We start from the raw sequence: 12,790 nt of genomic DNA, 5'->3' as shown, positions 1-12,790 counted from the left end.
CACTCCATGCAGTATTTAGAAAGTAAACATCTGATTGGATGAACCATTTCTAAGACACGTGTGTGTGAGGGAGAAAGTGAGTGTGTGTGCATTTGTCCGTGCACACACATATTTATGATAAAGCATTGCACCTGTTGTTAACTTTAAAAATCAATGTGAAATTACCCTTTAGTCGATGCAAGGTACAAAGATGCACAAATACACACACATACATAGACACATACACACAGGCATAGTCACAGGTCTACGTAACTCTACTTCCGATCCTTAATGGTGTATATAAATATGAAGAATACAAACTGATCAATAATAGATTATAATTACAAACAGCAACATCTGCCAGTTCAGTTTCTGCCTCATTACCACTTTTCTTTTTTCCTTCCGAACACACAGACACACACACACACTCACACACACACACACACACACACACACACACACACACACACACACACACAAACACTCACACACAGACACACACCTTCCTGCATATACTAACCACAAAAAACTCTCCTTTTCTCTCTCTGCCGTCATCTTTGTTTATCACAAAAACAAGTATTCAGTCCAACATATACAGTATTCTCAGTATTTAGACCCCTTCACATTCTGCAAGCACACTGTGCATCATTTATGGTGGGTACGTGTAGAGCCCATCAATCAACACTAAACTAAAATACCAAAGCAAAGACACATTTGACATTTGAAATATAAAAAATATACATGTATATATTTTGCACATGAGCAAAAGAGCATCCGGTCAGCTTTTCAGTCCATAGGATTTCTAAAGACTAGCTAGACTCCTAAATACAGCATCTTGTCTGGATATTTCCAGACAGAAGTGGCTGAAGAAGGTTATTGAAGAATACTTGCACCAGACTGCAGACTGGGGTGAAGGTTTCCCTTTGACTGACACGGGCCGAATCATCCAATGTTCTCAAGAGAATGTGGACATGCCCGAGGATGGAAGTTACATAATTCAATCGTCAAAATAAATGTCATTTTAATCAGGTACAGTTGCTGAGAAAAAATATGTAATTCAATTACAATTACTAACAAAATGTTGGCGATTACAAAGGGGTTACTTTTGAGCTGAATATATTCTTTTCTGTAAAAATATGTAAAGCTTATATGTAGAATATAACATTTATTCTGTTGCTTTGCATCTTTTCACCATCTAGACAGGCTCCATTAATTTGGCAGTATGCACTCTAATTTTGAGTGTTGTTGGTTCTCTCGTTTGAATTTGCACTGCCTCTGGTCTTCCAATTAAAAAGTAATCGAAAGTAATCAAACATAATAAGTTACATTACTTTCACAAAGTTATTAAAACAGTTACATTTTTAACAGGTTAACTAGTAAACTGTAACCTATTACATCTCAAGAGTAACCTTCTCAACCCTGGTAATCTTCAACTCTTTGGTGACTATTTGGTAATTTTATGATGGTTATAATGCTTGTTCCTTTTGATACCATTCGTGTAAAGGTGAAGTTTAAATATAGCTTCTTTTATTGACACATTTGTGTTTATTGGTGCCATAAACAGTAAAGCAATACAGGAAATCACAGCACCAGATACATGCATGCTTGGCCTAGGGTCAAGGAAAAGAGATAGGGTTTTTGGATGCTGTTTTATTTAGGCCAAAGGTTCTCAGTCTTGCTTCTTCAATCCCCCCCCCCTTAACCCTTTCCTTGCTACCCATCACTGCCAATGCTGATTAGCTGATCACACCATGTTTAGTTTAATATTACTGTTTTCAATCAGGTCTGTTGAGCAAGGATAAAGATTTTCAGTACAACAGAGCCCCAGTAGCTTTACACACATCAATAGTTCTGTTCCCAGTCTATGTATGTGTAGAGAGCCTACTCATCTTCATAGATGCAGCAGTGTCGTCAACTAACAAAGTTGCAAGTCTCTAGGGTTCCTTGAAGCTTATGTGACTCCATCTGTATGTGTTGTCTGCATGTGTATTCATGTATGTAGTAGGAAAAATACACCCCTCCGGCCAAGAGGAAAAGATTGTTGTACAAACACTGTCATAAACACAGACACACATACACTCTTTAAGTAATAGCACAGGAAGATGTATCATTTTCTCCGGCACTCAGGTCCTCCGTGCGTTAACTCACTGTGGTGCACAGTGGCACACACCCACAAGCTCTCTTTTGCACACTCTGTTAATGTTGTGTGTGAGAGTGTAGGCAACCATATATGGAATCAGTGGAGCTGTGTGTGTGAGTATAAGAAAGATACAGAGATTAAAAAGGTTAGATGAGATAAGGTTCCCAATACTCAGACCTTATTGGCATCAGATATTTCCCGTCTGCACACTTACAATTGTGGGATTTTTAAAACCAGTTTGATGCTGAATGTCGAAAGCGCCCTGTTCTGTTGCATTGTTGCAGATGTGTGTGTGTGTGTGAGAGAGAGAGACAATGAGACAGAGAAAGAGAGAGAGTGAGAGACAGAGAGTGGAAGTTTTTAGAATATTTTGCACAAATAAGAGGTGATGTTCTCCTCTTCAACATAAAAGCATGCGGCTGAAGATGCGCATGAGACATTGTGTGCCTTTAGAACTCCTCTTCCTTCCTCGTCCATTGGGAGTACAGCAGAACGCACATATATGGACATTTGAGGGCAGTGGCGCCTCAAGTTTCCATCCGTCTGAAAGAACATCTAGGCATGAAGCTGTGCAACAGATGAGTGAACTAGTAATAGTTAAAATGGCCATTGACATCTTTATTTTTAACACAGTCATACCTTTTTGACATTCATAAACATATTGTACATCGCTAAATAGGCCTGTATTTTGGCGAGCGCACAGTTGAGATGCGTGCCATTGCGCAGTTAAAGTTACACAGTACACGGAAACCACCGTGAACACCCTAAATTTCACCTGCTCTTCTCACTCGTATATGTAAAGTGGGTGTGTTTAATATCCAAATATGTCGTATGTTCCTGAGTAGGGCGTTCTGTTCCTTCTCTTTTCAAGAATCTCTTTAGAACTCCGCCCTCATGGGATGGGCACTGACAGTAATATTAAATGAGTCTTGTTTAAATTAGTGTATTCCACACGATGCGCTCAGCCTCCGCTTCTAGACAAGTGTGACCTGCAAGTCAAGTCACACTGAAGTCTTTCTCGTTGAAACAGGTGCCGTAGACAGACAAGGGGATATAACCAAAACAAATAAGTTAAAGAAAGATGAAACTACAGATATTCTCCGCAAGTCATTCCACTGAACCATCGGTGGAATTTTGCAATGAAGGCTCTCTCCTTCCCATCGAAGAAGAGCTGGGCTCTGATGGGGATCTCGCTCCCAACAGCCCGCCCCAGGTGCCTGTTGCCGAGCAAGACGCGTCCAAAACGAACAAGCCCTACACACGCCGCCCAAAGCCGCCCTACTCCTACATCGCCCTCATCGCCATGGCAATCCGAGACTCATCTACCGGTCGCCTAACGCTCGCGGAGATCAATGATTACCTAATGAAAAAGTTTCCATTCTTCCGTGGGAGCTATACTGGCTGGCGAAACTCGGTGCGGCACAACTTGTCTCTTAACGACTGTTTCTTGAAGGTGTTGCGTGAACCCGCGCGCCCATGGGGTAAGGACAACTACTGGATGTTGAATCCACACAGTGAGTACACTTTTGCCGACGGGGTGTTCCGTCGGAGGCGTAAACGCATCGTCAGCAAGAAAAGAAGCCTTGATGACTCTGGGAACCCAGTAAATGATGCCTGTAACCGAAATCATGCACATGCGCCGGCGTCAGCTGTTGTGCGTAACGAGAGCAGATTCACTGGCCCGTTCGCCATCGAAAGCATCCTCAGCACCACTGCTACGCACAGTCGACGAGATAAGGTCAAAATGGACTGCAATTCTAGACTTGGCAACGTATTTCACTGGACTCCGGTTCAGCAGCTGCCACATGTCATGACTTATCTCGCTCCCTGTGCCGCCCCTACCACGGATCTCCAGATTGGTACCGGTGCAGGCAGCGTTGCATGGTCAGAGACGCCAGAAGTCCCGAGTGTCCTGGTGGCTGCACACACGAGAATCAGTTCTTCCCACATGACGTCAGAGGGATTCCCTCCGTCTCATTCCAGGATACAGACGGCTGCAGTTCGCACCAACAACCAGTTCTCTTTCAGAATAGAGTCCCTCCTGTCCTGAGTCTTTCTCTCCTTGTTTTATGTCGAACTTGCATAATGGTTTCTAAATTGTGATCTGGAAAGAACAAAAGTCTATCATGGGTCTATGTGCAAATAAGTTGTTGTAGCCTACTCATGTGTTTGTGCGCGGCTTCACGTTGTCTGTGTTTGTGATTTTTGTTAAGGCGTATAAGGTCAAATAGGCAGCCCCATCAAACTGCTATTGATGTTGAAACCTACTATTAAAATCTTAAGTATAAAAGTTTATCTGTGTTATTAACCGAGCACCCGTCACGACCTACACATTTGTTCTTCCAAAAATATTTCCCCCAGATGCTACACAATGCGCTCGCATCCTAAAAACAAAACACCCTGCCGAACTATTTTGAAGGCAGTCCTGCATAATTACTCAAGTTCACCCAACAGCCTACGTTAATTATGATCAAAATAATATTATTATGAAACATATTAATTCCTAATAGGCATGTTCTGTTTCAGAGACAGAGAAAATCTTCTTGTTAAATCACACCAAATATGACCGAGATATATAACTGACTTTTTATTTAATAAAATCTAGCCATAACAGACGTTTTATTTAAAATATATTGTAATTATATCCGATGTCTCTTATGATTTAAAAAGGGTCAGATTTTATGTTGAATTTTTTTATCTAGAAAGTATTTTAAAATAAAACAAAAGCGTTCTTTTACATTCTCCGTGACTTCTGAAGAATACGCCTTTGTTCAAGTGTGTTAAAGTAACATCATCAGGCATCGTATAAAAGTGTATTTCATATTTCAAGTTTTGCGATTAATACAGAATTGAAATGTCCACAAAATGCTTGCACACCAAAATGCACTGATGGAAAAATTCTGTATATTTCTAGGAGTAACTTAGCCTATATTCATTTAGCGGTAATCAAATCGGCATTGCAATTATATTAATGGAGCCTAGCTCTTATTTACCAGAATTCTAGCAGATATCGCAAAATTAATATCCAAACAAGCACATTTGAATTATCATTTTATTTATCTGATTCCTTTTCTGTTCAAGGATGACGCACATAAGCTTCACTCTGCTCATGTCATGGCACTCCAGTTTCGGTCAACAAATTGTGATCTGTTGAGTATAATATGTATTATGCAAACGTGTTTTATACAAACCCATTTTTCATAAAATGAGGGGAAACCCCTAACAGTTTCTACTGAAGGCTCTAGAGACCTACCAACCTAGAGACCTACTGATGGCTCTAGAGACCACAAACCATTGCCCAATTGAGTCAGCAAATCGTTGCTAAATACTTTAAAAGAAATACACTTTTGCCAAGGGCTCAAGCAATTCTAGCTCTCCTTACAAACATATATGTTAATAAGTAACACTTGCTTGTAAAGTAAAAAAAAAATAGACTTATTTGGAAAGGTTTCGATAAAGGCATGTAAACATAATAATCTCACATAGTTTATATCACATCAACACCCACATTCCAGAGTGCTATAGCCTAACTACAAAAAATAGGCAGATTATACACTGCACTGAACACTGCATTCTACTGCTGGGACAGCATACCATCTATTATCTTTGAGGAGAAACTGAAACGGGAATGAAAAAGCTTAGCTGATGCTTTACGGACAACAAGGGCAGCAATGTCTGTCCATCTAATGAGTGTGTGAAGTAGAAATAAAACAGGACCAGTTTATTTAAAACCTTCTAGAATTTAATGTAAAAAAAACCTCTTTACATGATTACACCGTAAGAAATAAATCTCTGTAGCTTTATAATACAGCAACTTCATTAGTTTGGAACACCTTCATCTCGGGTACAATACAATTCAAAATAGACTTTTTTTTTAAATAATAAAAAGCAACTAATTCCTTTCTTTTGGCTTTAGAAAACATAAAAAAAACATAAAAGGAAGGCAAGAGAGAGGAGAGGAATGTGCGATAATAATGTACATGTCATGCAGGGTTGTACATATGACCCAAAGGAGTGCATGTGCATGTGCAAAGGCAAAGCAATTACAGAAAAAGACAAGACATGCCATGATCAGTCTGTCTACAAGACATAAGGAGTGTTTTTTTTAAGGAAGTAAAACGTATGAGTGTAGTTTGAGACGGATGATGCGTGTGTGTGTGTGTGTGTGTGTGTGTGTTTCTCAGGCATTCGGGTTCTTTTTCATCAGCTCGATGTCAGCCTCCACCATCTCTTTCACGAGTTCCTGCAGTCACACATACATAAGATGAGTCATGTCATCTGAATGCGTCCAGTAGGTAATAGGTAGTAAAGCAAACAAGTGTGTTCACTTGTGTTTTAGAAATAAAGTTCTCTCACCTCAAAGGGCACCTTTGGTTTCCAACCCAATATCCTCTCAGCCTTTGAGCTGTCCCCTTGCAGGTAGTCCTACGCAGAAAGAGACACATAGGCTGTTAGAGTGATTCAATTAAATTGATTTATTGATTCAAATACCAACACTGTACACAAATATTGTTAATGGCACTACCCAAACTGGGCAAAAGAATGAATAAGTATCAAGGGTAGAGGTGTCCTCACCCTCGACACACATACTTACCACTTCACACGGTCTGTAGTACTTGGGGTCGACTTTGATATGCACCACCCCGGTCTCTGCACAGCGCCCAATCTCCTCCTCAGCCTTTCCCTCCCATCTTAAAGAGACAGAGAAGTCATCAGTGGTTTGTGTGTGTGTGTGATCTTGATGTACTAAACATCTGAGCTCAAATGTGTGTGTATGTGTGTGTGTATGTACTTACTGGATAGTTTTGCCCACATGTTTAAAGGATTGCTCGACAAACTCTCGTACGCTGTGCACCTCTCCAGTTGCTATGACAAAGTCCTCCGGTTCCTTCTGTTGAAGCATCAGCCACATTGCCTAAGGGAGAGAGGAAGTGAGATGTAGGACATTTTTACAGCGAATTGAATTTATTTTTTAAACATCAAGCATCAAGAACAATAACTCGCCTCGACTGTTGTGGTGGTGGTAGCCAATACTTCAAAGAAGACAGTTTGATGCCAATTGTAATGACATTTTTATACTATTCCACCAATACTTTTTGCATTTCATTTCAGTATCTTTTAAATCAACCTTTCTGTAATCTCACAGGGGCTGTGGAGCAAGGAAACAAATGAACACAATAAACTAAGGGCAATCTGCTGCCCTCTAGTGGCCATGAAGAGATTTGCTGTTAGAGAAATGGAGAGAGGTTTTGTTTTTATTTATTAGTGTGTGTGTGTCGATCATCGTGGGTCCATGAGGAGGATGTCTGGTAAGCGAGTTCATTTATAAATGTGTGTGTGAGTGTGCATTTGCTTAGAGGGTACCTCTACGTAGTCTTTGGCGTGACCCCAGTCTCTCTTGGAGTCCAGGTTGCCCAGGCTGAGGTTTTCTGCCAAACCCAGGTGAATCTTGGCCACTGCTCGGCTGATTTTACGTGTCACAAAATTTGCTCCTACACACACACACCCACACACACACACACACACACACACACAGATATATTAAACATGCGAGATCAGATTTTCATGTTTCACAGCTGACATTTTCATCAAAATAAAAGGAAAACGTCATGAAAAATACCAAATCCCACTCCAACCTCCAACTAATCTCACTTATAACAGTGCTTCTCGGTAAAACCAGATTTTTTGGGCAAAACAACAAGCAGGGTTAATAGTAGTGATATATGGACTACCCCTAACTAATGGTCACTCCTACATACTTAAAACTTCATTCTGTTTTGCTACTGTTGTTATTGCTACTCTATCGTTCTGCACACACCTCGTCTCAACACTTCTTATCATTGTCGTGTCATGTTGGTAAAATGTGCTATTCATAAAGCTATTTATTAGAAGTGTCATACAAGGTTGGTGAATGTATTACACTTTTAGAGTCTAGTGTGCGTGTGTGTGTGTGTGTGTGCGTGTGTGTGCATCCACAACCTTACCTCTTCGGGGGCTCTCATGGTTAAAGAGGATTCCATTAACAGAGAAGAGGTCATAAGCCTCTCTGAAGTTCACCACTATCCAGTATGCGTAGAGCTTCGCAGCACCTACCAGACATGGGCACAGAGAGAGGGAGTGAGAATAAAGGTCAGCATATTCTGTCAGTACATTACATTGTGCGTGGGAAAGGATGCATACCTTTCTGCATGGGTGTGAATGTGGATGTGTATGAAAGGCTAAGCTATCCTCAGTGTGAGAGTAATGGGCCACATATTTTAGGTCTAAGGCTTCAATGTGACCCGTGTTGCAACTAAAGCATTACACTGAATCCCACAATGAGGATTTAATACATTGTAGGGCCTTGACACACACCTAAAATACCTGAAAATAAGAGGTTAGAGCCAAAAACTTCAGCCATTTTTGAGAATTGTTGGGACGGCAAAAAAGTCCATGTTTCCCTTGAGATCGTGCCTCTGGCATATGTGTGTGTGTGTGTGTGTGTGTGTGTGTGTGTGTGTGTGTGTGTGCGTGTCTGTGTGTGTGCGCGCATGGGTGTGTGCATGAATGCATGTTTACCATAAGGTGATCTGGGGTAGAACGGCGTGGTCTCTTTCTGGGGGATCTCCTGCACTTTGCCGTAGAGCTCACTGGTGGAGGCCTGGTAGAAGCGCACTGATTTTGTGAGGCCACATGTCTTCACTGCGTCCAGCAGGCGCAGAGTCCCCACACCGTCCACATCAGCTGTGTATTCCGCCAGGTCAAAGGAGATCTGTCCACGGACACACACAAGCAAACATAAACATACAAGAGACAAACACACAAAAGTAACATGCGTATACGGTAACACACAGACACAGGGAATTTAATAATAAAACATATATTAGGAAAATGGCAAGAGATGCAGAGTGTGGGGTGGAGATGGCATACTGTGACAGACGTCTATGTCCGATATATGTATTGACATGTGTCTAGGATGTCTCATTTGGGGTGGGTGAGTATAGGTGCTTATGCTTATGTTAGTGGAGGTCAACATGACTGTGACCTCTTTTCAGTGTGTAAATAGTCACCTTGACGTGGCTTTGGGCTCCAAGGTTGTAGATCTCCGAGGGTTTCACCTCGTTTATGATCTTCACCAAACATGTGCTGTCTGTCAGATCCCCATAGTGCAATTTCATATCTGTAGGATACAAACAAACACATTAATGGCTGTACAAAAACACATTGTATAGTAATATAATGAATTAAAATGTCCCCAAAAATGGAATGGAATCTAGCTCTACTGTTTGCATGTGATGAGGGTCTGTGCTGGAATTTCGTGTCTGCAGGTCACAAGCACATGCACATGCGAATATACATAAGCACAGACAGACAAACAAACAAACAAAAACACACGTTTAGTCATGCGAGACATGGAAGCACACAGAAAGTCAGTGTTAGCCAAAATGGAAGCATATCTAACTCCAGTGTATGCGTGCATGGGAAGCCTGCATGTCACTCACTTCCTTCTGTGTGTGTGCAGCGATCTTTGTAAAGGTGCTCGATGCGGCCGGTGTTGAAAGAACTAGACCTGCGCAGAATACCATGGACCTACACACACACACACATTTTGTGATTCATTAGAACTTGAAAAATGCACAATCATATAGTTTTATTAGCAAAATAAAATAAAAGGATGCACACAAATACTAAAAGTAGCTTTCTGCCATATCTCCTGTTTAGGTTTGTTTGCTGGTTAGGTTTGAATGAATATCACCATCTAAAACCAGACAGGATTAGATGTGGTGTTAATACTGTTTATAAAATGTTAATAACACTGGCATATATAACACTGGCATGATGGCAGTGCCTGATAGAAACACTGTAGGGAAGAAGAGAGATTGTAAGAGAGAGTGCGGGGGGGGGGGGGGGGGGTTGAGCAAGAGTGAGCTGGCAAGTGAGGTAAAGTGTGTGTCTCGGGGTCCACAAGGGCAGGAACTGGCTGTTGAAAATCAGACATCTCGCAATAAGTGTATGTGTGCAGTAAATCTGCAATTAAGTGTATGTCTGATGTGATGTATCTACCTCATAGCCCTTTTCCAGAAGAAACTCTGCCAAGTAAGAGCCATCCTGCAATAGAGAAGAAGAGTTAGTCAAACGCAATTGAATATATGCTGTTGCACCCCTTAAATAAACATACCCCTGTTGTCTAAACACACACACACACACACACACCTTCCTCCCTGACACCCCAAACACAGTTCAATAAACCTCGATACAGTGCACTAAGTGCCCGTGGGGTATGACTAGCCAGACACCTCTGTGCTGAAACCTTCATGCCGTCTCAACTTCAGTAAATTACAGTTATGGGTATGCTTTTTACACTATAATAAATTCAACAATTGAATCACTTATATTAAATCATAAATATTAAGTAACATGGTACAGTCTATGTTTTTCTCTCTTTCTCTCTCACACACACACACAATGTCACCATACAACACAACAGTACTAAGACACCTCGTGTTCCTCTCCCATGTCATTGACCACAACAGAACTTCTCAGCTTGCACTCTCTCTTTCACAGCCAGAGGCCACAGCTCTATGTCTATGACAGCTCTGGCTCCCCCTGCTTCCCTGTGGTCAGGGGAGGGGGGAAGACCGGCACTGATGGCCATCTACTACAACCTGCAGAACTCCTCCACTGCTTATATCTGGCCAAACACTAGCAACAAGCTCCTGCTGTGGCCTCTCTTGCATGGGCATTTTGGTTTATCCTGGTCTGCGGTGTGTGTCTCCTTATCTGGTGCGCGTGTCATTTGTCTGGTGTGCTTTGTCACAAGTGTACTGTCTTTGAACTCCCCCTGTGGCTGATCCCCAGGTAATCTAGCCATACTGCTTAGTCTAGGTAGCTAGGAACTGTACAGCACGTTTACTGGACAAGGTAATTACAATGTGTCATCACCACTCCCTTCTCCATTCATCTACAGGTGTAACATTAATATGCTAAAGGAAAACAATGACGTGTGGCGTTGCACCGGTTTTTCCGGATGGACTAGGAGTAGGACTCTACTGTAAATTCAAATTTTGCCCTGTTACGTGTCATCTTTTAAAGGCACAATTTAAATTCAAGTGTATTTCCTGACTCATTACTAATCATGCTGCCCCAATTCCTCTCTCTCCATCTCAGCACACACACACAAACACACAAAAAAGGACTAGACTAAACACCGTCCCCAAAGGCTGCATGTTGCCTTCCCCCTGCTCATTTAGGTTTCGATCTTGAATGTGTACAAGCGTGTAAAGCTTGATGGATGGCCAAAGCAAAGTAATTACAGTATCAGTAGTAGTAGACTCGTCTAAGTCATAGCCTTCTTTCCTTCCCAATCTCATCTCTAGAGACAAAGACCCTTACCTGACCAGTGATGCCCGTGATGATAGCTACTTTTCTTGGTTTTGCTCCGTTAACGGCGCCAGGCTCTGCACACTGCGCCATTTCTCTGTCTTCCTGGATGATTTCGGTCTTCAATTGATACCGGCAAACAGTCAGGAACACTACAATCACTCTGTAGCCGTCTTGCACATCCGAAACAAGTTATACGGAAGCATACTAACCAGGAAGTGGGAGGGGAAAGGTAACAGCCAATGGGAATATAGCACGACTCTGACGCACTACGACACGCTTAGAATTTTTTTTCTTCATCGATTACGAATTTAAATTTTCGACACATTCAGGCACACATGCACACGCCAATGTCAATTTCAATAAAAGTAGATTACGCACCTCATTGTTTGATTTGGAGGAAAAAAAATGAAAGGGAAAAATAATTTTATATTTCACATATTTCTATTGATAAAAATGTTTGTGTGTGTGAGAGAGAAGGAGAGAGAGACATGAGAGAGATGATCCCAGAGGCTGTTCCATGTGTATCCTCTTACTGTTCGTTTTAGTTGTCATATCTTTGTTTATCCATTGAGATATATTGTTTGTGTCTGAGAGAGTTTGGGTAGCCTGGAAGGCCTTGTCTCCTCCACCCTAACCCTGACATTCAGGAGCTTGTCAGTGCAAACATCCTGAATTTCCGGATTTGGGGTGGGGAGAACAGGTCTGACGCACTACAACAGGGTTATAATAATTTTTTAGGAATTTACATTTTCGACGCATTCAGGCACACGCCAATGTTAATTCCATATTTATCCTACACTCACTATTTCATAACAAAACAAGGATGAAACAGATGAGTTCATGTTTATTCAGTGTCTTCAATCACATTGTTTGCTTTACAATAACACTCAAAAGAAATACAACCACAACTTGGACAATAAAACTCAACTCAAACATAAAATGAAACTCAAAAACTGAAACAAAATGCATCTATCTAAGACAACAGGAGACACAATCAACATTGACAATATGAGGGACTGGGTTAAGTTTTTAGGCAGGGGCTTGGAGATATGAACATGTATTAGGACTTCAGGACAAAGGCTAAGGAACATGGGTTAATGTAGGGTGATGGTAGCAAAAGTAAGGGGTTAGGGCTAAGGACACAAAAACAGACGCTGATGATGGAAGATAAAAGCATAAGTTGGGCCTGAAGGCTTTTGAACTTGGGGTAATGTTGGAGGGTGGTGTAGTAGCGCAGGTCTGAGCTTTATTGTGCTCGGGGGGGGGGGCAAAATACATGGGGCAATACAGCATGTAAGATCAGAAGCC

The 12,790-nt window shown here is 41.5% G+C and overlaps 2 protein-coding genes across 3 annotated transcripts; one reads left to right on the top strand and one right to left on the bottom strand.

Moving 5' to 3' along the window:
* Window positions 1-3,094: 3,094 nt before the first annotated feature.
* On the top strand, window positions 3,095-4,409 carry LOC105910680 (forkhead box protein Q1-like). The gene has a single exon (XM_012839409.2). It carries the CDS (start codon window positions 3,201-3,203, stop codon window positions 4,167-4,169), a length of 969 nt encoding a protein of 322 aa, XP_012694863.2. The 5' UTR covers window positions 3,095-3,200; the 3' UTR covers window positions 4,170-4,409.
* A 1,434-nt stretch (window positions 4,410-5,843) lies between these two features.
* gmds (GDP-mannose 4,6-dehydratase) lies at window positions 5,844-11,696 on the bottom strand. Of its 2 annotated transcripts, XM_031575275.2 has the most exons (12): window positions 11,492-11,696; window positions 10,163-10,207; window positions 9,601-9,688; window positions 9,382-9,420; window positions 9,169-9,278; window positions 8,678-8,870; window positions 8,104-8,208; window positions 7,484-7,611; window positions 6,916-7,034; window positions 6,714-6,810; window positions 6,476-6,544; window positions 5,844-6,362 (listed from the first exon to the last, which is right to left on the bottom strand). In XM_031575275.2, exons 1-12 carry the CDS (start codon window positions 11,570-11,572, stop codon window positions 6,300-6,302), a joined length of 1,137 nt encoding a protein of 378 aa, XP_031431135.1. In that variant the 5' UTR covers window positions 11,573-11,696; the 3' UTR covers window positions 5,844-6,299. The 2 variants fall into 2 exon arrangements, with proteins under 2 accessions (XP_031431135.1, XP_012694938.2); XM_012839484.3 differs by lacking the exon at window positions 9,382-9,420 and having other exon boundaries at window positions 11,492-11,694.
* Between the last annotated feature and the right edge of the window lie 1,094 nt (window positions 11,697-12,790).

Source organism: Clupea harengus, chromosome 10 (assembly GCF_900700415.2).
Source record: "Clupea harengus chromosome 10, Ch_v2.0.2, whole genome shotgun sequence".
Lineage (NCBI taxonomy): Eukaryota > Metazoa > Chordata > Actinopteri > Clupeiformes > Clupeidae > Clupea > Clupea harengus.
This window is presented reverse-complemented; position numbering and strand designations above follow the sequence as displayed.